Source organism: Aspergillus japonicus, assembly GCF_003184785.1.
Source record: "Aspergillus japonicus CBS 114.51 unplaced genomic scaffold BO86scaffold_48, whole genome shotgun sequence".
Classification (NCBI taxonomy): domain Eukaryota; kingdom Fungi; phylum Ascomycota; class Eurotiomycetes; order Eurotiales; family Aspergillaceae; genus Aspergillus; species Aspergillus japonicus.
In genome coordinates this window covers 105,842-132,285 of record NW_020291685.1, presented here as the reverse complement: position 1 = coordinate 132,285, position 26,444 = coordinate 105,842, and the positions used below count along the sequence as shown (strand labels likewise).

The following is a 26,444-nucleotide window of genomic DNA, read 5'->3' as shown; positions in this document are numbered from 1 at the left end:
CCGTGTAAATATGATAACTGTTGATTACTGTACTCTTAAAGCTATCAAAATTTACCCATTACATCTTAGTCTCTTTATCAAGTCGGCCTGTAAGTTATATCCCTACTACTTATCTTCCGCGACGACCCATACCGCTGGATCGCCAAAATATATATTTCGGAGAGGATTGATCGGAACTTGTTCAAGGTAAACTGGGTTCAAAGACCAGGCGCCAAACAAAAGAGGTGTAGAACCAAGAGGCTCCCCATCTATAATCAGGAAACTTCCAGAATGTGGTTGAGAAGCTTTTTAATCACAATACCCTCAAACAGGCAAGTCGCGCATAGCGCACTATCGATCGAGCAGCCGATGAATGATGCCATAACATTATGATGTCTACGTATACACTTAATAATCACCACTATCTACAAGAAATGCCGCAAAGACCGCGGCAGCATCCCGTAAGGCTCGTATAGAAGCTGGCTGCAACTCGTAAAAGCCATCGATGAGTGGAGCTAGAATACGGAGTACTTTACTCTGGTGGTGTACCCGAAGCCGAGGAATCTGATCACTAATCTTTTCTCAGATCATGTCTACTAGTATACAAAGAAACTTGCCTGGCCATTTGTCAGCTATGGAGGTATAGCCCTGGTATATCAGGCTCATAGACCTGCAGTAGGTAGTAGTTGATCCAGAGTTACCAACATCAATTCAATTCAACCTAACTCAGATTCTCGCCTCGTCTTAGAAAATGTCTCTTGTTCTCATTACCGGCTCGACCGGCTTCATCGGCTCCCAGGTGGTCTGGGATGTACTGAAGGCTGGCTATCGCGTGCGGCTGGTCGTCCGTCGTGCTGAGCAGGCGACCAAGCTCGAGCGGATTTATGACCGCTATGCAGAGAAATTGGAGTTTGCTGTCATTCCCGACATGACAATTGATGGATGCTTCGACGAGTCACTACGGGGTGTGGATTATGCTTTACACCTGGCCTCTCCGCTGCCCGGTGCCGGGGATGATCTCTTAAGCCCTGCCGTCCGAGGAACTGTTTCAATCCTGCATTCCGCCCTCAAGGTGTCAAGCATCAAGAAAGTTGTCGTGACTGCCTCGGCGTTGTCAATTATTCCGTTAGGGCCAACTAGAGATGGGTTGGTTGTGAAAGGTATGGTTCTCATCCTATGAGGTATCTCGAGCACCAGTCCCGTTAACGCGTTTTGTGGTAGAAACGACGGATGTTGAAGATGTCGACGCAGCCCAGGTTGCTTCGTTGAGCCCGATGGAACAGTATCATGCCAGCAAGGTCGCGTCTTACAAAGCAACGCTGGATTTTGTGCGTGACCAAAATCCAGAATTTGATGTGGTTACTCTGCATCCAGTCTTTGTCTTCGGCCACAATCACGCACAGGAATCAGCGGATCAGCTTGGGGGCACTTGCGGCATGCTGTACCAGGCGATCACAACTGGGAAACTATTTGCTGCTCAGTACCGGGGTGTTCATGTTCATGACGTTTCTGCAGCACATGTGAAGGTTTTGGACAGCTCTATACAGGGACTTCAGTCATATCTGTTGGCCGCACCGCCAAGATCATGGGCAGATGTCGAGTCTTTTGTCCGTCAACATTATCCGAGTCTGCCAATCGGTATCCAGGCTACAGAAGGACCAAGCTATGTGCTCGACACGTCAAAGGCTGAGAGAGATTTGGGATTGACATGGAAGGGGATGGAAGAACAAGTCAGCGATGTTATTGACCAGCAATTGGCTTTCAAATGAGCATCTGTGTTGGTGCATGTTTGGCGAGGACGAAGTATGCCAGTAAGAGGAACGTGCTCTGAGTTGTGGGTCTTTAATGATTAGCATTGTACCTTTTGTTCCTGAGGATTATTAAAAAGGGTGTAACCTATAAATTCTGAATATGTTGCGCCAGTTCACAATATTGAGTGCAGTGCGGGGTAACCTACCAATTATTTAGCCAGATTACTCAGCCAAAACACAGTACATTCCTTGCAAGATAACAATAGGTCTCTAGTATCAGAGCACCACGGCTCTTGGACTGCCTAGAATACGCACTTCGCATATATGGTGAAAGGCAGCAACGGACAAATCCAAAATTGAGAGATTACATGGTGCTAATTGACGTGAAGAAGATTGGTTTGACGCGACCCCACTAAATGTCACCATCGGCCATTTCCCGACTGCTCTTTCTCCACAACCACGCAACTTAGCCCTTTTGATTCAAGCTTCTCCTCTTCTCTGCACTCATCTTAAATTCCCTTGGCACCTGAATCTAATCCATTTGTTAGTAACATGCATCCAGCCGGGATTGCTCCATTCATCCAATGCGCATTCTTAAGATGCCCACGGGATTGCCGATCCCCTGCATCAAAAAGGCAGGGATCTCCAGGGACAACGGCCGGAGTCTCTACTTTCCATTCTCGTGGTCATCAGCAATTCTCCCATTGGTGTCAGGGCCGTCTGTCAACGAGGTTGACACTTTCCACTCAGCCGGTTTTTGTCTGTCCTGCGCGATGCAGGTGGGTATGATAGTCCGTCGCAAGATGCAGGTGCAATGAGGGCTTCTCCGTCCATGCATTCCAGGCAGGCACGTGGGGGCATCATGGAGGGACAGCTGCAATTCCTCGACCCGCGACGGGTCTTCTTAAGAGATAAATAGCAAGACTCATCCCTCTCATGTTTGTATTGCTGTCACTATCAGCATCATACATTTGATATCATGCATTCTAGCGCCCTTATCGGCCTTCTGGCCTTTGCGGCCGCTGCCTCAGCTTTGCCCGGTGCTTCGTCACGGCACGCCCACTCGCATTCATCCATCAGCAACCTCAAAGACAAAGTCAAGAATGTCGTGGTGTTGGTCATGGAAAACCGCTCCGTCGACAACCTTCTTGGTGGACAGACGATCAGGGGACTTGAGAACCCCATTAACAACGGTCCCTTCTGCAACCCTTACAACGTGAGCAACCCAGCCGAGGGCACTGTTTGCAGCGCGGCATGGGACTACGACTCTGTCACCGACGATCCTGATCACGCGGTGTACGGCAACAACATCGAGTTTTATGGCACGTTCACGCCGGACAATGAGGCGATCGCATCGGGCGCATTGACTCCCAGCCAACAGGGCTTTGTGCACGAGCAACTGCGGATATACGGGGCCAAAGCCAACCGCACCCAGCTATCCACCCAAGTCATGAACTACTACACCGAAGACCAGGTGCCGGTTCTCACCCAGTTGGTGCAGAACTATGTTGTTTTCAACCACTGGCACTCCGATATCCCAGGTGTAAGTCGTCCAATGCAGCGGATGTAATGCAGCAATGCTAATCCCTGAACAGCCCACCGATCCCAACCGGGCGGCGTTGACATCGGGGACCTCATATGGCCACGGCAGCAATGACGATGCTTTCACCGTACATGCCTTCCCTCAACGGTCCATTTTCCAGCAACTGAGCGAGACAAATCACACCTGGATCAATTACTACGATACCGCGGGCGGCACGGGTCCAGATGCCGAGTTCTACGACTGGACCTACACTGCCAATCGCACCAACCAAGTCCAGCCTTTGGAGCAGTTCTACACGGATGCGGCGGCGGGTGAGCTTGCCGAGTTCACCTATCTCAATCCATCCTGCTGCGGAGTGGGCACCAACTCGATGCACCCTAGCGGTCTCATCTCGGATGGTGAGAAGCTGATCAAGAGGGTCTACGAGGCTCTGCGCAATGGTCCGCAGTGGTCCGACACGCTGTTCATCCTTAGTTTTGATGAGACCGGTGGCTTCCACGACCATGTGCCTCCTCCTCTGGCTCCTGCGCCAGACAACTTGACCTACACGGCGACCACCCCCAGTGGCGAGGAATACACCTTCCCCTTTAACCGCCTGGGCGGCCGTATCCCGACCTTGCTGATCTCCCCGTGGGTGGGCAAGGGATACGTCGAGCAGAAGGGTACAGATGTGGAAGGCGAGACGGTGTCGTACTCTGCTTCGTCAATCCTGCGAACTCTCGGCTATCTCTGGGACTTCGAGCCCTTTACCCCTCGTGTCGAGTATGCACCTTCCTTCGATCATCTGATCCAGTGGCGGGCGCGCAACGACACGCCTGCCACCTTGCCCGAGCCGGTGCCTTTCCGCAAGTGATTAGACTGCGTACAGGGGGGTTTACGATAAACCATGACTGCATGATTGAGAGTTGCTCATCGATAGAGACAATAAAATAAACCATTACACTCTTCCAACCACGAAAAGCTCCATAACATTCCGTAAGCTCATCCTATTAGAACTACATCCAACCCAAGAAAACCAAGTCCCATCACTAAAGCGCTGCCTTCCCGCCTGTCTTCCCCTCTCCATCCTCAGCAAAAGCCCCATCGTACTCCACCGCCCGGTTCTCCCGCACCCAAACCTTCTCCTCCTCACTCCGGTACGGCGGCGGAATCATCCCGTTAATCTTCCACAGCCGCCGCTCCGTCTCCTCCACGTGGTATTCGACATCGAATCCTTTATCCAGCACATGCTCCTTAAAGACCTTATCAAGCCAGTTGGTCGTGCGACGATACGCGGCGTCGCTGTCCGGCTGCACGACCGCGATGTGCGTGACGACCGCCCGTACAAAGGGCCTTTCGGCTTTGGTCGCCTCCCGGCCACCCACGTAGACATCCTCCGGCTTGAGTTCGTGGAATTGGATGACCACGTAAAAGGCGGGGAGGCCGATGGAGGTGTATCTCTTTGTGATGTCGGTCGCGAAGCTTGATTTCGCTTCTGGAGTGAACGTCCCGGGGGGAGAGTAGATTTGCCAGAGGGGCATTTTGGGATTTGGGATTTGGTGGGTTTCGAGGTGGGTAATCTGGTTGGATTGGGTTTGCTTGAGTGTACAGTAGATGGGAATAGTTCGGGTGATGAGATACTAAGTTGACTGGAGGATGGGATTTGGGCTGGGGGATCGATAAGCTTCTGACTACTATGTGGGATGGGGTCTTTTATCTCATGGTCGTGTTCGTGGCTGAATATTCTCGAGTCAAGTCTTGGCATTCGAGTAGATATGTAAGATTAGTGATCTACACCGATCAGGGCCGTTGATGGTGTGGTGATTGGCGCGGAGTTAGTGATTAGTGAACCAGTCCGTCGGGGTCCCCCCGTCCCCGCGGGATGATTAGTGAACCGGCCGTGTAAGTCGGTAGCACAAATCAAGTTGGCTCACACACCACAAAGATGGTGGTATTTAACACCACTCGTTGCTGGCACACTTAATGACCGACTCAGCATCAAGCATCGTTCTTTCACTGTCCAAATGACCGCCCCTCTAGTCTTCATCACCGGCGCGACCGGCTTCATCGGCTCCCAGGTCGTCCTCGCGACCCTGCGGGCGGGATACCGGGTGCGCCTGTCCATCCGACACGCCTCCCAGGAGGCCCCACTGCGCGCCCGCTACCCCGACTTCAGTCCCCAGCAGATCGAAACCTGCATCATCCCCGACATCACCCCGCGCGACGCCTTCACGCCCGCCCTCGATGGCGTTGACCACATCTTCCACCTGGCCTCGCCCATGCCCGGCCGCGGGTCCGACCTGCAAGCCGACTACATCGACCCGGCCGTCAAGGGCACCGAGTCGATCCTGTATTCCGCGTTAGCGTTCCCGCAGGTCCAGAAGGTAGTGGTGATGTCCTCTGTGCTGGCGTTAACCCCCCTGGATGCTCTCCGCGAGAAGGAGGTTTACGTGACGGGTACGTCCATACCATCAGCCTCCCATTTCCTTTCCTCCCTCGAGTCTTGAGAAAGCGAAAGCTAACAAAAGCAGACAACACCCACGAAACCATCCCAATCAACCTCCCCGACCCGATCCCCGAAGGCTTCTCAGGCCACGGCCTGAAATACAGCGCCTCCAAGGTGGCCGCGCACGACGCCACCCGCAACTTCCTGGCCACGCAACACCCGACATTCACGCTGATTACCTTCCACCCGACCTTCGTGCTCGGCGAGAGTCTCATCCAGACGACCCCGGAGGAGATCGGGGGCATGAACGCGTTCTTCTGGAACACGCTGCAGGCCGAGAAGCCCGGGATGGCGAACGCGTGGGTCGACGTGCGGGACGTGGCGGAGGCGCATGTGCGGGCGCTGCAGCGGGAGGTGGCCCCGGGCACGGAGGTGCTGCTGTCGGCGCCGACGCCGGGGTCGTGGGACCGGGTGGCCGAGCTGGTGCGCCGGAAGTATCCCGGGGTTGGGTGCCGGTTGCAGGGGCCGTTTGAGAAGGGGTGGACGGTGGATACGCGGACGGCGGAGCGGGTTCTGGGCATGGAGTGGCGGGGCCAGGATGAGATTGTGGAGGCGGTGTTGGGGCAGCAGTTGGCGTTGAGGGGGGGAGCTTCCGCTGCTTTGTAGGGGTTGGGGGTTCGGGATGGTGGTTTGGTGTTTGAATTGGTGTATACTATAATGATACGTGCTGCTTGTATTGTAATCCACGGGCAGAAACTGCTGTTACAAATCATAAAATGTCTCACAGGAAGTGTGATGAGTTAGAAATCTATATTTGAATGCTATTGTTGTGTAAACCAAATGCCTTATAATTCTTGGTCCTAGACTTGCGCACCCCCCCAACCCCCCAACCCCCAAGTTCGCTTCACCCAGTATACATTTCACTTAACAGTCCCAAATCCGACGGGGCCTTTTTCCATCATTAGCTGTACGGACCTCAAATTTGCCGGAGACTCTCTCACCTTGGTGCTAGCTTCGTCTGTCTGATGAGGATAGTGGAACCTCTTGTCTGGGGTTATAGTTCGATGCCGATTCGCGCTCAGACTTGACTAGTCGTGGACCTGCGCGTGCCGATTCTTGTTTGCGGTCATTGGACCGCTTCTTGAGGATGAAAGGGAGTAGGAGGCACATGATGTAGCAGGGTAAGCTGGATGATCGATGCCGTTATAGTTCAGACCCAGGTGGAGTATATGATGATAGCCGAATTTGGGGCAGTGGAGATGCTTGTCAAAAGAGGATTCCGGTCGGTTTAGGAGAAATGTGAAATTGTTCTGTTGATGGACTATTCGTGTCGCTGTGACTTTCTGGTTAGGGACTTATATATTTGAGCATTCAGTCTGCCGACCACCCGTATAGCACACTCATTACTCCTCTATTGTTGCTCCCTGACTGATTACCGAATGGAGTAATCAAGGCGATACCGAAGGGAGCGGCGATCTGATTGGCTGGTTGACGTCAGTACAGCGAAGCGCCCGTGTTGTCAGCCTCATCGCAACAACAGTGGGTCTGTGCTGACACCCAAGCCGTGGAAGCTGAAGCTTAGTTCAGTCCCGACAAGCAAATTGATTGTTTCAGCCTGGAGGCCGACCATCCCGTCTGTTGGGGCGCAGCGCTCGCGCCCTTCTGTAGTCAGCGGGCCCCAACCCAACTCGCCGCTTGCCCAATCCGGTAACCCACTCGGTGGACCTACGGGACGGACGCGATCTGCGACCACGTGGAGTAGTGAAAATTTGGGTTGTGCGTACAGACCGCGGGCGATATCTCTCAAGGGACTATTTCAGAAGAAATTGAAGGGCGGTTTGGGGGCAAAGATTTTCCTGTTAGGGCGGCAGAGTGCCTGCTTATCGCGATAGTATGCCTACCCTGCAGCGAGCCTTGCCGACAGTGTCATGGTTCCGTCTGTCACTTCCAGATGAGCGCCTACAGTAGTAAAGTAAGCGCTACCAGACAGGTTCGCCATTCTAGGAGAGCTTTTTCTAGGGTGCTAAACAGTGATCTATCAGATGCTCGATCTCTCGCTGAAGTAACTGGTTTGAATGGCTTTTTCGGAAGTGTCGCATGACTTGAGCTTTTCTTTTCCAAGAGAGGGGAGAGTTTCGAAGGCCTGTAGATTCAGGCCGTAAGTCTCGAGGAATACAACAGAACTTGCTTTTGAAGGTGTATAGTGAATTACTCCAAGGCGCTTCAAAAATGCTTGAAAGGCTATCTGAAAAGCACACGAAATTCGTCACAAGGTTCATAAGCAGTTTGCTGACAGAATGCATGGAAAAGATGTAAGTTGAAGCCCTGGACCTGCTAGGGCGCTTCAAGGACGATTCTGGCCAGAGGAAACCACCTGCTAGACAAATCCGCTGAGTGAAAACATGAATCAACCAGATCGAATGAATTCCAATACATGCAATTCTATAAACCAATATGGTACATGATCGACAGAAAATAAATCACACGCATGTAGCAGACCAGTAAGCGAATCGAAGATATATGTCATACTATCTCCGGCCACGAAAGCGTTGCACGATCAACCTTTCCTGACGTTCCTTGTCTGCACACCCACAAGCACCATCGAGAAGACTGTAAAGGCCTCTGGCAGAAACACCAAAATCACTCGCACTGCCAAACTTCCAGTGCTGGAGCTGAGATCCTTCCGCTGCGTGCACACCGCGACCAACTGGTAAATAGCCCGGATACCCACAAAGAACAATGCCAGAAAAGATCCCTGAAGAAGCTGATAGCCATAATTAATCAGTAAAGAATTCACTCAAGCAGGACGAGATACACACCGTGGTACCAGCATGAAACGAGAAGGCATCTTTCCGTCGCTGCGATGGCAGGAGCTGGATACACGCCCAGATCACCTCCAAACCCCAGACCAACACCATTAATCCAGTGCCTGTCTTCCAGTGGTCGAGACTGTCCGGCTTGGGATGGCCTTCATAGATGTTCAAGGCACCCACAATGGCAAGCGCAAGAGCTGTTGCCATCAACCCTGTGGCCACGATGACCATTGCCCAGCCGACCCATTGTCTCCCGGGGTTGCGATAGGTTCGACTATTTCGAAGGACTGTGAGCTCATGATTTTATCTTTAGCTGGGAAGAGAAATTCTCACGCTTCGTGGAGGAGACCATCAATTGCTAGGATGAGCGGCGAGATGCCCACGCCCACGATGATGTTCGCAGCAAGGCTCTGGCTATCATGTACTCCCATCGCTCCTCCCACGACACGAGCGATGCAGAAGACACTTAAATAGTACCATGCCAGAAGTCCGCCCGAGCGGCGCGTCCAGACAATGTAGAAGACCAAGGGAAGGAGCACCAGGTAAAGGACAAGATCAGCTGCAAAGATGGCGTTCATGGTGCTTGACGATGAGATTGACTTGTGTAGAAAAAGCCGTCGATGACTGTCTGACTCGAAACTTGGCTTGTAGCGGATTTTGTCCAGAGCTGTTATTCAAGTTCGACGGCCAGCTGCTTTTATCATCCCCAGGAACTACCACCCGCGCGAGTAACCGCCCCTGTCATCCATGATTACTCGAAACTGCCATCTCGGGCATACATCGCGGGGGCCCAGCTGCACTCAGTGGCTTGGACATGGGGAGGCATACTACCAGTACACCATGCTGCAAGTGTTTTGCTGGCCATAAAGCTTGATTAGCCACAATTTGGTCCACCAGCAAAGTGTAAATCACAGCCACTGTCATCTCAGGACCTCCATAGATGTGATTGGTCAGATTTCGTCCATGAACATGACAAGCGTTGATTAGTTGAAGGATAGATGGAAACCAGCTCGATGGCTGCCTAGCCCAAGTCGGCGAGGCCGGCCAGAGTAGAATGTCTGAACTGTGCTGTATAATTCAGTCAGTTGTTCACAAGGCTGAGAGCAACCTTACACCTCAGTTGGAAGTGCGTGCCTACTTGTAATCCAAGAAAAGCTTAGCGTGTGTCGTGTCCCGCAGTCAGCACTAGTCTCAATTCAGTAACCACTTCGATATTCCCCAATCTGGAAGGAGCGCTTACTGCCCCGCGGCGGGGAGAGCGGCGATCACATCGACTCTTTTTCTCTCGAACCTCCCATCTCCTTGATCTCGTTTTGTCAGCCATCCTCCATCTTCGTTCACTTGCATCGGATATAAGACTTGCCAAGTCTCTTCAGAGGTTATCGTGTTGATTGCTCTCTTAGGAAACCACTTCGGTCCTGTCATGGTCTACCGCGGGAAACCCAGTGCAGCCTGTTCTTGGTGCCGGGCCCGCCGGCTCAAGGTATACCTATCATGACTACCTTCTCTATACGAGCTAAAAGATCTGTAGTGCGACCAGAAACGGCCCTCGTGTTCCTCCTGTCTGCGAGCCAAGCGGAACTGCACCGGATACCGCGATGTAACCGCTCTTAGTTTCCATGATCAGACTGCCGAAGTGGTCGAGAAGGCCAATCGTCGTCCGCAACCGCAATCAGAATACACCAGCGTATCCCCTTGGGCAGATGCGTCGGAGATCGCATCATCATCATCCTCCGACGAAAATGCTTATAACCTTTTCGCCCTGCAGCCTATGTCCACACCGATAATTGACCAAGGCATTACTTATGTCCTGACCTATCATGTCGGATCGGCCCGTCGCTCGGTTTCTGGGCACCTGTCGTTTCTACCCTCCCTACTACAACAGGAGCCGAGTCCCGCTGTCATGGCGTCCATCAATGCCATGGGGCTGGCAGCACTAGGCAACATTCACGGGAATCCTCACCTTACCCGTGCGGCACGTCAACAGTATACTATCGCACTATCAGAGACAAATACTGCCCTGCAAGATACCATCACTGCCAAGTCTGATGCCACGCTCGCTGCGGTTCTTGTCTTGGGACTGTACGAGGTGCGCTGCCCACGCTTATATCAAGTCCGTTTTATTGCTTGCTGACCCTAATGATCTCAGATCATAACCTGCCAGAGCCATTCGCTGATGGTGCGCTGGGCAGATCACATCGAAGGTGCGATGGCCCTCATCAAGCTACGCGGGTCGGAGCAGCTACGAAGCCCGGTCGGACTCGCCCTATTCACACAGTTACGCGGCCAATATGTGAGTCTATATGCCCCGTGAGCCACCGCTTGTGGTTCTAACTATTTACCGACCGCGCAGACTTTAAGTAATTTGTACCGAAAGAAGTCCACTCCTGCATGGCTGATGGCCTTGTCGGAGGAGACAGTCGGCATGCGGGGACCACAGCAGTCCCCCATGGAATCATTCTTCAAGTATCTGGCCAAGGTCAGCGAGCTGTGCGCACAAGTGGGTCGGAGAGCCAAGACCCCTCATGAAACTATACAAGAGGCACTACAATTGGACGCTATGCTGGCTGCGTGGGCCTTAACCGTCGGCCAAGGCTGGCAGTACTCAGTGCTTGACGCCGCAGTCACCAGTAAGAACAAGCCTTCTGAGCAGCATGTTTACGGCGATTACTACCACGAGTACCCCGAGATTGGCATTGCTGTCATGTGGAACACGTACAGATTGACGCGGATTGTTATTCACGAAGTGATTGCCGCTGTCTGCGAGCGATTGTGGAGGCGATCGAGAGGCAACAACAATGAACTCTGGGCGACGATTCGTCAGAGCGCTGCAGTCACCCGTCAGCTAGCGGAGGAAGTATGCGCCGGTGTCCCTTACTTCTTCAAGTCGGCTCACTCTGACAAATCGCTGATTGATGCATCGGGGTTGATCCGTTTACACTGGACGCTGTTTGTCGCATCCGACTGTGTTGGAAGCACGCCCCGCATGAAAGCCTGGATTACGAGTCGCTTGAATGAAATTGGTAGACGCGTAGGAGTTCAACAGGCACTGTCTATGACAAATTACTTGCTTGGAGACGTGTCTCTCAACTGGCTGAAGCAAGAACTGCAGGCTATTGATAATTTGCACGGGGATAGTCAAGGCGACGTTCCATCTGAACCCAGACTGCTCTTGAATGTGAGAGGCATGAAAAAGCACCAATCAAAGATGAACCAGTGAACAGTGGAGCATTGGACAATTTGTTCAAATCTGGCGTTGGGCGGTCTCGCCTTCGACATGACCTGTACCTGTGCAGTGCTGATTCGAGTAGAGGTTGTTATCGATGTTTATCGTTGTCACCGTGACTTGAGCTGTGGATGACTACTTCAGGTCATTGATAAGGTCGACTGGGCTTCTGGTTGGAGGAGACCAGCCGTGCGGGGAAATCGGCCATCTTCCCCGCTCCTACTTAAGGTCGAATCTTCCCGCCACTTCATCCCCACGCATCACAAGAATGGAGAAGTACTATCGAAATTATCAAAGTCTGGAGGGGGGCCAGTTGAAGCCGCTACATCGTCAACGATGGCTGCGTGCAGTAATGGGTCTCATTCTTCTTGGAATGGGCATATATTCCCTCTTCCGGGTACGATTTCAAGTACTCCCAAGTCCTCGTTCTGACCGATAAATAGAACTTTAGTGGCACGATGCGAATTCAACCGGCTTCGCGCCCCACCTCACTGGATAACTTCGAGAAATGCTCGATTGACAATTTCCGTGGAACGGGATACCCCTTCCTTGGCACGGCCATTCCAATGACGGTGGAAGACTTCGAAGATCGCCGCGACCGCTTGGCGCTGGCCCTCGTGGCCGACGGTGTGGATGCTTTTGTGGTTGAGCCAGGATACATATTCAAATACTACGCCAACATCAGCCAGCCCGAATGGGAAGTCTGGGAGGTGTGTGCCATGATCTGAATGCTGCCATGTGTTTGCGGTCCGCTAAAACCTTAAAGCCCGAAGAGCGCCCTTTCCTGCTCGTGGTGCAACCTGAGCGTCTCCCCTCTGGTAAAGTCAAATCCAAATCGTCGTTCCTCTGCCCCTCGTTCGAAGCGGAGCGGGCACGACTCCTCGGGATGCCGTTCACTGAGGCGATCGATATCATCCCGTGGGAAGAGCACTGGGATCCGTATGAGACTCTTAAAACCGCTGAAACATTCTCGCGCCTTCGCCGCACACCGCATCTCATGGTTGATGAAGAGATGCGGGATTTCATTCAGCGTGGGCTTGGTCGGGCCGGGTTCCACGTGGCTGGTCTTCAGGGCGAGGTGGAGCGGGTGCGACAGATCAAATCGGAGAAGGAGATTGGAATCCTGAGAGCAGTGAATACAGGGACAGTGGAGGCGGTCCGGCAAATGAGAAAGTGTGAGTAGGCGAGTGGATTTGATCTTGCCAAAGAAGCCAAATGCTAAGTCAAGACAGGCCTGTCTCCTGGGCTGACTGAAAGCGAGATCGCACGCGTATTGGATAAGACTCTCCTCTCCGCTGGATTGGAACCATTTTTTGACATTGTGTTATTTGGTATGGAATCAAGAACCCCAATGGAAACATGGACTTGGGCTGACAACTGCGATAGACGAGAATGCCGCGAATCCTCATGGTGGAACCAATGGGTCAAAGGTGCTGGAAGCGGAGACATTTGTCTTGATAGATGTTGGGTTCGTATTCAACTCAGCGATGCGGGGATTTGGTCTAACGGTCTCAGGGCCCATCTGATGGGTTATTCGTCTGACATCTGTCGCACATTCTTTCCTCCGTTCCTGGAACGACCGGCATCTGATGCTACTGTACCCGATTGGATGAGAGAGAAACTCGATGTAAATTCCCTTCATTCTTCCTTAGTCTTTGGGTCGGACGGCACTAACCGTAACAGGTCTGGGACATCGTTTTCGAAGCGCAAACCAAGTCTATCGACCGATTTATCGTCAATGCCACGGCGGCTAGTGTGGATATTGCCGCTCGTGCTGTCATCAGTGCAGCGGGATATGGCGATGCGTTTACGCACCGCGTCGGACACGGGATTGGCATTAAGGGTAGGCCAATCTTCCCCGCATACAGTGTGGAGGGACTAACATCCACAGCGCATGAGAGCCCTTACCTCAACAAGGGCAACCATGAGACGGTCCTTCGAGCGGGGATGACCTTCACCTCCGAGCCGGGTGTGTACCTGGTAGACAAGTTTGGAGTCCGCCACGAGGACATCTTCCTAGTGCGGGAGAATGATACTGCGGAATTGTTGACAGGACAGCGAGCCATCGGCCCATGGGACCCATGAGATGATCGACAGGACAGTTAACGGGGCCCGGCGAGTGTGCGATGCTGCTGTTGGTTAATTTGCGTGGTGATGGGGCTGTTGCATTGATTTTGCCACCGAAATGGTGAAGGGGGTGCTCGGGTTGCTGCAGTGGATTCTTGGCTCGCTTCCTTCTGCTGAGTAGGGATAGACCATCGGGAGGCCTGAAGTTAGTTGAGAACGTTGCCACGGATGAATGTTTCGTGGGGATATGGCAGTAGAAGAGACATAGGACGACCGGTGAGCTACCTAGGTATGCAACATTTGTTCAACGGTCGGCAATTGAGATTTCACTCCACATTGCCAATCTGCTGTGTGAGTAATCCGTAGGTGCCTCGCGAAGCAGGCGTGCGCATGTCGGCCCAAATACGGCTAACCGCTTCTGTGGAACACTGCTTATATAAGGCTTGGCGCACACAAAGTTTGAACCCTCCAAAGGTTGACGAGGAGCAGCAGCAGCACCACCAGCACCACCAGAATGGATCGACTAGAATCTTGATTCTCCACCAAAAGTGGCAGAGTAGAGGTATAGGACCAGACAGTAAGAGTACTAATCAGAAGTCAGTTCTGTGCATAAAGCTCAGGGCTATGCTTTGCCAAGCATAGCTTGACTCTTGTGCTGCACCTCCGTTGAATTCTGATGGCCACTTGTTTGTTGCCCAGGCAGGTCCAAAATTGGGCTGTCAAACAGACAGACAGACAGCCTGAGCGCAGCTGAGGGTCCGAATGCGGAGGGAGATCGGGGCCTGCAGAATGGAATGTGACTGGACAGGCATGGATCGGCGCCGATCGGTCGGCAAAAGCAAGCTAAAAGATTAGGCCGGCCCTGGCAGGGTTAGGTTCCTTTGCCCCGGATTTTTGACAAACGCACCCCACAATTTTAGGAAGAGAGAGTGTGTGCAGTGTGTTGCAGGCACGTCTTTTCCGAGCTGGCGGACTGGCCGGTCCATGGATCGTAGGCTGGTCACCTGAGCGAAGAGTCCCTCCCGGTGAATTTCTGCTTCTTCACCTCCGCACGTTTGCTTCTCCCGTCGACTCACCTGCATTCCTTATTACTTGCCCTACCACCATGCTGCTGAAGTGACTGCAGCGACTACACTTCCTTGAGAATGGACAGTCGCAGGCAGAAGAGGTTCGAGCTCCGCGTCTCTGCCTGATCCTCCCTCCCCCCCAACCATGGCCAACGACTCCGCGCCCATCCAGGGCATCGCCGGCCACTACACCGGCGACAGCTTAGCTCTCCAAGCGACACTAGCGACCTTGCTCGGCTGCGCCCTGTACAGCGCTCTCGAACTCATCCTGCTCATCTTCGTGACCTTCCACCACTACGCGGGGCTCTACTTCTGGAGTCTCCTCCTCTCGACCAGCCTGGGCATCGTCCCGCAGTCGCTGGGCCTCCTCCTGAAATACTTCAAGCTGGCGCCGATCTACCTGTCCGTCACGCTGACGACCTTCGGCTGGGCGATCATGGTGACCGGGCAGTCGGTGGTGCTATACTCGCGGCTGCACCTGGTGGTGCGCAACGCGGTGGTGCTGCGCAGCGTGCTCACGATGATCGTCGTGGACGCGATCATCATCCAGATCCCGCACATCGTGTTCTCGTACGGCGTGATCGCCGACGACTCCGGGAGCCGCTACATGCGCATCTACACCATCTGGGAGAAGCTGCAGATGACCGTCTTCTTCACCCAGGAGGTCATCATCTCCGCCATCTTCCTCGTCCAGACCGTCCGCCTGCTCACCCTCTACCCCAACCGCAGCAAGCGCCGCTCCCTCATCATGTACCAGCTGCTGGGCATCAACGCCGCCATCATCCTCATGGACATCTCCCTGCTCGTCCTCGAGTACCTCAATATCTACATTATTCAGGTCTCGCTCAAGACTTTCTTCTATACCATCAAGTTCAAGCTGGAGTTCGCCGTGCTGTCGCGGCTGGTCTCGTTCGTGAACTATGAGCCCGAGCAGGACTCGGCGATGACGGTGCTGAGTTAGGGTGTCGGGAGACTTTCATCGATTCAGGTAATCGATGGTAAATATTATAATGCAGATATCAATAATGGTTGTCACGGTTTCAAGAGCTGGGGCCTTCAGAGCCTTATGGCTCAGTTCAGGCCGGTCGGATTCAAGACGCCCACAATTGCCAGTCGTGTGCATTTGCAGTGTGCTGCTATCCTACACTAGGACGGACATCTACTGTGAATGTGTGGGGAACATGTCTTTCGTCGACAAGTCAAGTTGTCGCTTGGTGGTGATATGCATGCTCGATTCACTGCCCACTCGCAGCACACGAGACCACAACTCGGAATCGAAACTGCAGAACCGATTACCCTTGGGGTTTTAGTCATCACCAGCCAGACAGCTTCTTCCATGGCTGGAAATCAGCTCTCAGGGCTGCGCAGGTCATAGTCCCTACTCAATCATCACAGCCAGGTGCAGAGCACCTACAGAATCAGATCGAATTCCAGTCCATCACTGCCTTCATCTGTCAAGCAAATATATTGCCTTGGATGCCAAAGACATGGCACTGGGACTGAACATAGTGAATCCAGAAACACTCGGATTCAAAGGGCCCATTTTGTAATGGGGAGAGAAACGAGTCAGAGACTTAGATTCTTGATTGTTTCGTGGGCATTGAATGAACTAGCGTCCGACCGGTCAAGAAGTTGTTGACAGGTGCATCCATGTTTAACAACGAGACAAGAGATACTAAATACAGGAAGAAATAATACACTACAGACTGTAATCCTTAACAAGCTTTTGAACTACCTAGTAGCTGCTTCACAAGATGTGAATTGTGATAGGCAGATAAGGATGCTGTATGGATGAGAGTTGACGTGATATCGACCATCGCGAGCGCGTAAAGATTCTCTCTGATTTGCAGTCCCGAACAAGCTATCGGCGCACCCCGCCGCCAACGCCAAGAATTACAAGTTCCAACAAGTAAGTTACAAGCACCTCCTGCACGTTCGGGAAACGGGCCGCGACTGGAGTTCCCCTCCCCCTCGAGCGGAGAAGGATAACCTAAGGACATTGATTCCTTGTCTATCTCGTAAAACATCACGGGGAGTCTTGCTCTCCCTATATTCACGAATTATTCTCTTTTAGACGCACGCTGCAAAAAGACTCTCTTCTGTTCCTCATGACCCAAGGTCTACCCAGACGCGAGACCGTCCCCTCTTTGAGAGAAGGCTCTAAAGAGCTACCATGAAGAGCTGGCCGCAGACGATTTCTGGATCGTGATGGGCACGGCGACCTGGCTCTGGCGCGGTCGTCCCCGATCTCGAGGCGTACGAGACGAGGTCGGACATTGGGTCCAACTCGACATCCAGAGCCCAGGTAGTCGCTAGAGGCAAGCGACGGAGCCAGCAAGATCGAGGTCTTATGCTCTCCAGCTTGGAGATTGAGCTCGTACTTCGTTGCGGATGCCAGGTCCGCCCCGAGAGAGCCAGAGTCCTTGCCCTCATCAACATACCAGGTGAGACGTATGAGACGTATGAGACGTATGGCGCCGATATAGTCGCCCTGGTTGTTGGTGTGGTGGCAGATCTCCACTTCTAGCAGGAATGGGCGGAAGGTGGACTGGCCTGTAAAGCCAGGGTCCTTACCAACGTCCCTCACCCGCAACTATACCGGGGAAGCTATCTCGCAACCTCGTAGTACCTGACTGGGCTTGCTTGTGTAGTTCCCCTTTTGGTCGCATATGCATGCTGCATTCAATAGTCCCGCCGAAGAAGATCCGGCGCAGCTGAGAGTGGATTGATCGGACGGACGGAGAATCCTAGCAGACGACTTCCAATCAATTAATCATCTACCGCCATTCGGCTGGAAATCATCTCACCGCATTTTATTTGCTACGAAGTGCTGGGCGCGGCGCCCGCCGGTGGAGTTGGCCTGTCGCCCACGGCGCATCGGCGGAGCCGAATTGGGAAGGCGCGCATCTGCCCTCGGAGTATAAACTCCCCCCTCGCCCCCGGATTCCCGCGTTCCAGAAATGTTCTTCGTGATCCCGACTTTCCCCCTCAGCATTCACAATCATGCGGCACGGACTATCGCATTTCCAATGGCTCTCTCGAGCAATGCGATGATGCACGGGATGTATCGTCCTTTCCAAATTCTAGCTTTCGCTTCCCACACAAGGTTATACCCTCTATCATAGCAAGTTGCAAGGCACCGTCATCACTCGGGGGACCTCCCCTCTGCGTGTACCAACCGCCCACTCACTTTCGCATCACCACTCAAAAGATACCGAAATAGCCTACTAAGTGCACGCATAGCGCCGTCCCACTCCTCCTTCCGACAGAGATTGTAATTCCGTGTAAACTCCACCTCAAAGGTTTCATCGGCAGAACAACCTCTCGAATGGACCCTGTTCACAGCATCCCTTGTAAACACTCCACGCGCAATATGGATACCATACCCGTGGAATCCAACAACAAAGACCTCTTCTTCCTGCGGCAGTCTATCATCCTTCCACACACCAATGTTCTGCGCGAGCTGACCGAGCATCACACCGAGAGTCTCTTGAAGAAATTCATCCCACGTTTGGCCAATCCACCACTTTGACATACAAATTACTACCACCAGTCATATGAGAAGGAACGGAGAGAATCACATACACCAGTATACGAGATTATCGGGATGCTCCTCCCTCGAGGACCGACAGTAACCTCGCCCTCCGACCTAGCGCTGTACTGTGTACCACCAATCACGTATTTCATTTTCGAGGCGTAAACCGAGAATCTTTTGGGTCAACGAGTTATAAAAGTGAGATCCAGTCCATCTAGACTTCTGGCGAGCTGCTCACCGGACTTCGGGGTCTTGCTTCCGCACGCCGTCCAGACTCGCGTACACGGTCTTCATCAACATCCTTAGAATCCAGCCTTGCGATCGAGTAGATGCCAGGTGATCATATCTATCCTTAATTTCCCAGTTCTTGAGGGGCAACGTGATATTCGCACTCGGCCTTAGCGCACGCTCGATTCCTCTCTCATCCTGCTGGGAAGAGCGGGCTCGAATGGTCGACTGGTAAGAAAAGAGTTCGTCAAAGAGCAAGGACGACGTCAGGTCTTCATCGGGCCAGCTGTCCAAGCAGTCTTCTTGGGCAAGGTTGGTGTGTCTAAAGACCCAGGGGGTCAAAGTCTCTATGTCCCTCTCTACGGAATATCCGTCAGCATTGTCTGGAAACTAATCCGAACTGCAGAGCGGCAATCCCTGGAATGGGTGTACCTTCACATTCCACGTCTAGCACTCTTGGTATCAGAGCATTAAGAGGCACAACCCTGGCGACAATAGTTGCTGACATGCCAGATCTGTTTTGCTGGCAACCCACTTCTGATCTAGATGAGAGTATGGGTAAATCCACTGTGGACCGGTGGGTCTTGATAGGCGTGGAAATAACCTTGATGACACGCTCAGTAGCATGAGCCCTACTCTATTGCAGAGCTACCGCTACCGAAGAGAACCCTGCAGCGGACAGAGAGCCATGAGAATGATGTCTGTACTTTGGGCAAGAACATGAAGCACAGAACGATGATCAAGGAGCCAAACATTGACGAGACTATGTTGACCAATGGTCAAGCGCAGCGGTTGCTGTCCCACTACGAGCAAACATGACAAACAAGGCGCAAACGGAACGACTCGCCCAGCCCCTCGCAACCCGGCCTCGTGTCGGCTTTATCTCATACTGGCTTGTTGGGATCAAATTTTAGTTCTCTCCTAGGATTGAAACTCCAGAAGAGGACAAGGATTTTCTTTCTCTGACCCATCCGTGGAAAATTGAGATATCGCAAAATAGAAGCTACCGGCTAGACTGCGTCCGAGTGGCTGTGGGAAGCTTGATGCATCGGCACCGAACCACTCTCGCAGTGTGAACCAAGCGTCCATCCCCGTCTCCGGGGCCGAGCCTCCCAGGATTGACTCTCTGCGGTCGCAATGCTCGGGGAAGACTGTACAGTTCCAGTTGATTTTCTTATTGAGTCGCTCACCTGCGGACAAAGACCACACTCTCTGCTACATGAGAAGGGCAATTGATTCACATTCTGATCACAGTTGAACAGCCGTCAGGCCTCGCCCACGGCGCCGATGGTACACGTGACTACTTGCACTAGAGGCTCGCCAATTAAGATATCGGTATGACAAGCTGATCCTGTATGCGCGGATAGCGTCAAGAATGAGTCCAATGTGTATTTCAACCGCCTCATGGAAATCTCTACTTCACAAAAGAGCTTTCCGGGTAACGATCTCAACGAATGTCACGAATACCTCGATGCGAATCTGAAAGAGCCGGCAGAACATGCACCATCATGACTAACAAGCAAACATCTTGGTGGTGCTAACATTAATTCGACTCCACTCTTTCCCCCTCACCAAAGACTCCAAGAACCGACTCGGCCAATACACATGATACAGCACGAAGAACGGCACCGGATCCCACGCCACGTAGGTCCCGTCCCGCCAATGCACGAGATGCTCCCACAGCGTCTCGAGCCCACTCTTCACCTCTTCCACACTCCCCTCTCCAAACAGAAGTGTGAGGGCTGGGATGAGCAGCAGAGTCACAAGATCATGCCCGATCCAGTAGTAGCTGTGCGCGGGCTGCGCAGGCACCACCAGCGGTTTACGCATGGTAAGCTCCGACTCGAAGCAAGACAGGTATGCCTCCGCCATCACGGGTGTGTCCTGGAAGAGAACCACCGCCGTGTGCGCGCGCGGGTTACATTCGATCGGGTAGAGTCTTGCATCCTGCCCTTCGCCCTCGACCAGAAAGTCGAAGCTCAGATGTCCCGTGAACTCCTCACCGCCATCCTCGGCGACGCGCTTGGTGAAGTCGAGCATCTTCGTGTTCAGGGGCGCGTCCGCGGGGAGTGGGGCGTAGTGCATCAGTAGGTCGGAGGAGGGGCAGGAGACGAAGGCCTTGACCTCCCCGCGGACGACGAGGGAGTGCGTGCAGTACTCCGGGCCGGTGATGTATTGCTGGAGGATGTAGGGGTTGGACGAGGAGATGTTCAGCGTCGACAGGTAGGAGGCGGTAGCCTTGGGTCCCGCGGACAAAGGGAGCAGCGTCATCATCTGGGCTCGAGCCTTGTCGTCGACCCCGATCGGTTTCAAGATGAATCTCTTGCTCCCTCCTTTGGGTTTCTCGGTGCCGTTCCGTGAGGCGGACTTGGTGAGAATATCCTCGACTTGCGCGGCAGATGTACAGCGATGAGACTCTGGGACTAGCAGTCCGATGTTCTGGATGTACTCGATGAAGGCGTCCTTCTCGTGCAGCTTGTTCACCACATCACTGTCGAACTGCACCGCGTGGAATCGTTTCCGCCTTTCCTTCTGCGCCGATCGCATCACTTCGCCATCCTCGATCGCGTCGACGACGCTGCTGCAGCTGATCCATAGGTGCACGTCCTCTCTTCTTATGAGATCCAGCAGCGAGTCAATGTATGGCTTCGTGTTCGCGCCTTGTGGGGAGCTGAGACGGTAGAACTGAGCTATCGCGCGAGAATAGCGGCCTGGCGATGTGAACGGGATGGGTTCTGTGTCGGCGGCGATGATGCGGTGAGGGGTGTGCTTTACGAGAAGCCGGGCGATTATAAGCCCCTTAGTCATAGAAATCCCCGTCACGAGTATGGTTTTACGACGCGAGGTCGCGTGCAATTGTGGCCGTGTTGCTTCATCTTTAGAGACGCAGATGTAGAGAAAAGACGCAAGAGTGATAGTCGCAGAAATCGGGAGGCAGAGAACACTAAGGAGGATGAGGAGGATGTTCTTCGGCTCGTGGCGGTGGAAAATAGCCATAGTGGGAAGGTGGCCGGACTAAAAGTTGGCCGCGTGCGGAAGAGGCCTCGATGCGAGAGTAGCGGATGGAATCTCTTCATATACCTACCTTCTGCTACTACCTGGTACTACTCTCACCAGACTTTACTACGGAGTATACGCATAACGTCATCGTGACTCTTATGAATTCAATCGCTTTTCGATGGCCGCGACCGGTGCAACACAAGGTATTTAGGGACCCTACGGATAATATATCCGGAAGACACAGAACACACAGTGAACATCGCTTTCATTCCTACTGCAGTACGTGAACTATTCCTTCTCCTCGCCTACACATCGTGTAATCTCCACACCGTCCTATACTGACATCAGTGCATGTTCCTTAATTGTGTAGAAGATGGTCTTACCGGCACACCCGTGGGCTCAAAACTGTGCACCAACTGGCTCTCGTATACCAGATTTGGATTGCCAGGGCTTTGGTTGAATTTCATCTCCCCATATCTCTTCTGATATTGATTCACGGTCTTTCCTGGGAGGCTCTGGCTCTTCACCACCGCTCCCAATTTCCGCCTCTTCTCCTCCACACTGCCCCGGACGTACTCCAGATACGGTGGATTACCAGGCTTGATGACATTGTCCGCAGCCAGGACAGAGCCCGGAGTGATTAGCTGCAGCTCCTCGCACAGCTTTAAATCCGTCGTGTACGCCGGCTTGTAATGATCCAGGAACATCAGATCGATGTGCTTGAGCAGGCCCTGGGCGTGCAGGCGCGCAATGGAAGCGTCGCTCGAGCCGACGACCACTTTGACCACATCCGAGAGACCTGCCAGATCAACTAGCGACATGATCACCGCCGCAAACTCCGGATTCATCTCGAGACTGTAGTACCGTTGGCCCCCGGCTTTGCGCACTGCGTCGCCGAAGAGCACACAGGAGTAGCCAACATAGCCGCCGAGTTCCACCTGCGTAAGCATCAGTACAACTCGGTCCTCGCTGCCAGTCAGGCCAATCGACATACCATGACTTCAGGCTTGACCTCTGCGATGAGATCGCAAACAATCCGCCCCTTATCCTCGCCCACATTCATGAGATACTTCTTCGTGCGCCCATACTCGTCGATCGCCTGGAGCACCTTCTCCGGGGAGCCGCGGATGTTTTCCAGGTCGGGGTGCGAGTACACAAAATGGAGGAGCTCGATCTCGCGCCCGTCGTCGAAGAACCCCGTCCCCTCTTCCTGCGGTGCGTATGCTTTGGCCTGATCGAACTTAGTCATTTTCGCGCTGTCCTGATCAGCCATGATGGTACCCGGTGATTGTGCGCCTATATGGGAAATCTCTCCACCACATCGGAATCGAAGCCGTCGATGGTGTGGTAATCATCGGGATAAATTTAGTGTGCTGGGCACGTTGCACCAGGGAAAAATCGCCAAGCCAGCCGGATGGAGGCAGGGTCTCATTCGCAAAACAGGGAAAACCAGCGAACCTCGAGTCATGGGCTGTCCCCGGGACACTGCAAGGGGTAAAAGCCGGGCATTCCAGTCCCTCGTCCGGTGGCAGGGTCCTGGCCGGGGCGGGGGAAGAGAGGGGAGGGGAGGTGGTAGAAAGCAGGGTGGAGGAGGGAGGATCGGCGTGGACCCCAATCAATCGATCAACACTCCCGATCGTGGTTACCAAGTCTTGACGTGGGGGAGATGACATTGACTCTCTTGTCGTCAATGACTCCCGGAAATTCACAAGCTTATCAAGGTTAGATCTGCGGGTCCCCCTGGTGGTGTAACCTTATCGCTGCAGAAGCGGAAGCTACGGCCGGAAGCGGCGTCTTTTCTGGCGGCAATTGGCTTAGCGGACCCGCTTTTCAATGACTATGTCATGCATACCAACGAGACTCCAAGCTTGAGTTTCTCCGAACAGTCCCATCCCCCGAGTGAACCCGATCGATCGATGGTCCCTCATTGGATTCTGTGTCTGTTCGATGTTGGTACACTCGGTTGACGTGATCGTGGTCTGGTTGCAAGCGTAGGAGCCAATCTGAGGACAACGTGTTCCATCCGGCAAGCTGAGTGGCAGGTGAACAATCGTTATATATCCCCAAACCTCCGTGTCAATTTTTGGAAATTCATCAACTTCTCAACTCCTCTTTCTCGGTTGTGCTTCATTCAACACTGCTGCAGCCATGTCCGACCTCAAGGCTACGGTCTCCGAGACCAAGAACGGCTTCCACGTCGAGGGCTACGAGAAGATCGAGTACGATTTCACCTTCCTCGATGGCGTGTTCGATCCCCAGAACGCTCAGTTGGCTGGCCTCTATGAGCGCTGGGGCCGTTGCTTGGCCATCATGGACAAGAACATCTACGATCTTTACGGCGAGCAGATGCAGACGTACTTTGACCACCACGGTCTGGAGCTGAAGATCCATCAGACCATGATTGGCGAGAAGGCCAAGTCATTGGAGACCTTTACTGAGATTGTCGACTCGATGACCGAGTTCGGAATCATCCGAAAGGAGCCCGTACTGGTTGTGGTATGTCTGATCCACTAAGCTGGACACTATAACGCAGTTACTAATCTACGGTCAATAGGGCGGAGGATTAGTTACCGATGTTGCCGGGTAAGAACCACCACCAACTTCCAAACATAACCTAAGGGCTAACCCGTACCCCAGGTTCGCCTGTGCCGCCTACCGCCGCACCACGAACTACATCCGCATCCCCACCACGGTGATCGGCCTCATCGACGCCAGCGTCAGCATCAAGGTGGCCGTCAACTACGGCAACTACAAGAACCGGCTGGGTGCCTACCACGCGCCGATGCACACGTTCCTGGACTTCGGGTTCCTGCGTACGCTGCCCGAGGCGCAGGTGCGGAACGGGTTCGCGGAGCTGATCAAGATCTCGAGCTGCGCGCACCTGCGCACGTTCGACCTGCTGGACGAGTTCTGCGAGCGGCTGATCGCGACCAAGTTCGGGCGGTCGCAGGACGAGACGGGCGAGGTGCGTAAGGCAGCGGACGAGATCAACCGCAACGGCATCTTCGAGATGCTGAAGCTCGAGTCGCCCAATTTGCATGAGATCGGGCTGGACCGGGTCATTGCGTACGGGCACACCTGGTCCCCGTTACACGAGGTGAGCCTTCCTCATTGTGTTATGGAGAGGGTTGTCCATTTTCTGTTTCTTGTCTGCTGACAGTATATACTTGCAGCTGGCACCTCCCGTGCCCCTTCGCCACGGTCACGCCATCTCGATCGACATGGCGTACTCGGCCACGCTGGCCAACATCCGGGGCCTGCTCAGCGACGCCGAGCACCGGCGACTGCTCAACCTGTTCTCCCGCGCGGGGCTGTCCATGGACCACGAGCTCTTCAACGAGGAGATTCTCGACAAAGCGACGCAGGCGATCCTGAAGACGCGCGATGGCTTGCTGCGCGCCGCCGTGCCCTGCCCGCTGGGCAGCTGCAAGTTCCTGAACGACGTCACCAACGAGGAGATGTTCGCGGCGCTGCGCCGGCACAAGGAGCTGATGAAGGAGTACCCGCGGCAGGGGGCGGGGATCGAGGCCTACGTCGACGCCAGCGACACGGGCTACACGATCAACAACCAGCCGGTGGACCCGCAGATCCACGCGCAGCAGAAGATGGTCGACGGCGGCGAGAAGAAGACCAACGGCGTGGCCGAGGGCAAGAAGATCAACGGTGTGGTCGACGAGAAGAAGAACGTGTTCAGCGACGGCGTGATGAACGGGTTCCGTCAGATCGCGGCCAATGGATACCCCAATGGGCTGCGCAATTAGAGGCGTTTGGTTAGAGGGCGGGAGTTTTGGAAGCCGGCTGTTCGTGCATGATAAACATAAACCATCGTGAGGGAAATGGGTTATCGCTTTATGAAATGAATTATATAGGTCGCACACGATAAATACCTAATACAGCACATTTTGTTCACTTATATTCTCAATGTTGTATTCAGACGATCAGGGTGTGCGTAGTTGGGCCATTAGTAGCAGCCTTTCAAGTCTACTAGAGACCAAGCCGTCAACAGCATAGTTCTAGCCTATTGAAGCGCACAGGACAATCGCAAAGCAGACACCCCAACAGCCCAAAGCCCAGCCCACGCACCCCACACAACCCCTCCCCGCTCCCACAACCTACTGATAAGCCTGAATCGCACTCGCAAACGCGGCCGCAATCTGATCCAACACCAACGGCGCCAACGTGGCATACGTCGCCGACAACTTCTCCTGCACAGCCTTGCCCAACTGACTCGACAAGAAGCTCAACTGCTCGAGATCCCACTCCACCAGAAAGCTCAGCGACGCCACGCCCAGCAGCCCGTCATCGAACTCGGGTTTCTTGGCGACCAGATTGGCGAGGGTGGAGGCGATGGTCGGCTCGAGCGCGACGAACGCCTGCGCCACGCTGAGACTCTCGGTGTCGGAAAAGTTGGCTGAGCGCTTGGCGGCCACGATCGCGGCCTTCAGGTCGACTTCGAGCTGGATCGTCTCGGCTTGGATCTGCAGCGCGCTGAGCGAGCCCTCGATGCCGCCAGGGTAGGCGCTCACCGTCTTGTTCAGGGTGGTGAGTTGCGTTGTGATGGTGGTGACGGCGGCGAGGACGGAGGAGGCGTCGCGTTTGGTGAGACCCGCAGAGTCGGCGGGGGTTGCACTGGCCCAGAGAGGGGAGAGGAGGAGGGTGAGGAGGAGGATGGGGAGGGTGAGTTTGAGCATTTTGCTGGTGCTGGCTTCTTGTAGGGTGGTTGCACTTGAGGTGGGAAGAGCGGAAGACGTGAAGCGTGAAGCGTGCTTCACCCGCACGAGCAGGGTTGCTGGGGTCCTTATATCTAGGG

The 26,444-nt window shown here is 53.7% G+C and overlaps 12 protein-coding genes across 12 annotated transcripts; 7 read left to right on the top strand and 5 right to left on the bottom strand.

Moving 5' to 3' along the window:
* Positions 1–730: 730 nt before the first annotated feature.
* BO86DRAFT_449842 (flavonol reductase) lies at positions 731–1,854 on the top strand (the record flags this gene model as incomplete). The annotated part of the gene is made up of 2 exons (XM_025676756.1): positions 731–1,139; positions 1,219–1,854. 2 exons carry the CDS (start codon positions 731–733, stop codon positions 1,746–1,748), a joined length of 939 nt encoding a protein of 312 aa, XP_025525113.1. The 3' UTR covers positions 1,749–1,854.
* An 855-nt stretch (positions 1,855–2,709) lies between these two features.
* Positions 2,710–4,126, top strand: BO86DRAFT_411787 (phosphoesterase superfamily protein; the record flags this gene model as incomplete). The annotated part of the gene is made up of 2 exons (XM_025674607.1): positions 2,710–3,273; positions 3,326–4,126. The coding sequence occupies 2 exons, from the start codon at positions 2,710–2,712 to the stop codon at positions 4,124–4,126; spliced, it is 1,365 nt and encodes a 454-aa protein (XP_025525112.1).
* Positions 4,127–4,301: 175 nt separating this feature from the next.
* Positions 4,302–4,793, bottom strand: BO86DRAFT_319024 (tautomerase family protein; the record flags this gene model as incomplete). The annotated part of the gene is made up of 1 exon (XM_025668230.1): positions 4,302–4,793. The coding sequence occupies one exon, from the start codon at positions 4,791–4,793 to the stop codon at positions 4,302–4,304; it is 492 nt and encodes a 163-aa protein (XP_025525111.1).
* Positions 4,794–5,190: 397 nt separating this feature from the next.
* BO86DRAFT_411786 (NAD(P)-binding protein) lies at positions 5,191–6,364 on the top strand (the record flags this gene model as incomplete). Its single annotated transcript, XM_025674606.1, has 2 exons — positions 5,191–5,709; positions 5,784–6,364. Exons 1-2 carry the CDS (start codon positions 5,277–5,279, stop codon positions 6,362–6,364), a joined length of 1,014 nt encoding a protein of 337 aa, XP_025525110.1. The 5' UTR covers positions 5,191–5,276.
* Positions 6,365–8,255: 1,891 nt separating this feature from the next.
* BO86DRAFT_420988 (uncharacterized protein) lies at positions 8,256–9,089 on the bottom strand (the record flags this gene model as incomplete). The annotated part of the gene is made up of 3 exons (XM_025675243.1): positions 8,256–8,462; positions 8,518–8,785; positions 8,845–9,089. The coding sequence occupies 3 exons, from the start codon at positions 9,087–9,089 to the stop codon at positions 8,256–8,258; spliced, it is 720 nt and encodes a 239-aa protein (XP_025525109.1).
* Positions 9,090–9,809: 720 nt separating this feature from the next.
* BO86DRAFT_343811 (Zn(II)2Cys6 transcription factor) lies at positions 9,810–11,965 on the top strand. The gene is made up of 4 exons (XM_025669163.1): positions 9,810–9,994; positions 10,043–10,600; positions 10,661–10,804; positions 10,865–11,965. Exons 1-4 carry the CDS (start codon positions 9,935–9,937, stop codon positions 11,729–11,731), a joined length of 1,629 nt encoding a protein of 542 aa, XP_025525108.1. The 5' UTR covers positions 9,810–9,934; the 3' UTR covers positions 11,732–11,965.
* Positions 11,966–12,195: 230 nt separating this feature from the next.
* BO86DRAFT_319097 (Creatinase/aminopeptidase) lies at positions 12,196–13,822 on the top strand (the record flags this gene model as incomplete). Its single annotated transcript, XM_025668234.1, has 7 exons — positions 12,196–12,447; positions 12,504–12,912; positions 12,970–13,068; positions 13,124–13,205; positions 13,253–13,364; positions 13,421–13,580; positions 13,629–13,822. The coding sequence occupies 7 exons, from the start codon at positions 12,196–12,198 to the stop codon at positions 13,820–13,822; spliced, it is 1,308 nt and encodes a 435-aa protein (XP_025525107.1).
* An 897-nt stretch (positions 13,823–14,719) lies between these two features.
* Positions 14,720–15,973, top strand: BO86DRAFT_436390 (uncharacterized protein). Its single transcript, XM_025676011.1, has one exon. It carries the CDS (start codon positions 15,017–15,019, stop codon positions 15,830–15,832), a length of 816 nt encoding a protein of 271 aa, XP_025525106.1. The 5' UTR covers positions 14,720–15,016; the 3' UTR covers positions 15,833–15,973.
* Positions 15,974–18,016: 2,043 nt separating this feature from the next.
* BO86DRAFT_367214 (uncharacterized protein) lies at positions 18,017–19,430 on the bottom strand (the record flags this gene model as incomplete). Its single annotated transcript, XM_025670141.1, has 4 exons — positions 19,067–19,430; positions 18,645–18,993; positions 18,457–18,580; positions 18,017–18,397 (listed from the first exon to the last, which is right to left on the bottom strand). Exons 1-4 carry the CDS (start codon positions 19,140–19,142, stop codon positions 18,017–18,019), a joined length of 930 nt encoding a protein of 309 aa, XP_025525105.1. The 5' UTR covers positions 19,143–19,430.
* Positions 19,431–20,146: 716 nt separating this feature from the next.
* Positions 20,147–22,883, bottom strand: BO86DRAFT_449836 (uncharacterized protein; the record flags this gene model as incomplete). Its single annotated transcript, XM_025676755.1, has 4 exons — positions 20,147–21,649; positions 21,886–21,939; positions 22,018–22,572; positions 22,629–22,883. The coding sequence occupies 4 exons, from the start codon at positions 22,881–22,883 to the stop codon at positions 20,147–20,149; spliced, it is 2,367 nt and encodes a 788-aa protein (XP_025525104.1).
* An 899-nt stretch (positions 22,884–23,782) lies between these two features.
* On the top strand, positions 23,783–25,395 carry BO86DRAFT_449835 (sedoheptulose 7-phosphate cyclase; the record flags this gene model as incomplete). The annotated part of the gene is made up of 4 exons (XM_025676754.1): positions 23,783–24,130; positions 24,189–24,217; positions 24,272–24,731; positions 24,808–25,395. The coding sequence occupies 4 exons, from the start codon at positions 23,783–23,785 to the stop codon at positions 25,393–25,395; spliced, it is 1,425 nt and encodes a 474-aa protein (XP_025525103.1).
* A 351-nt stretch (positions 25,396–25,746) lies between these two features.
* On the bottom strand, positions 25,747–26,325 carry BO86DRAFT_381488 (cell wall mannoprotein 1 family protein; the record flags this gene model as incomplete). The annotated part of the gene is made up of 1 exon (XM_025670771.1): positions 25,747–26,325. The coding sequence occupies one exon, from the start codon at positions 26,323–26,325 to the stop codon at positions 25,747–25,749; it is 579 nt and encodes a 192-aa protein (XP_025525102.1).
* Positions 26,326–26,444: the final 119 nt, after the last annotated feature.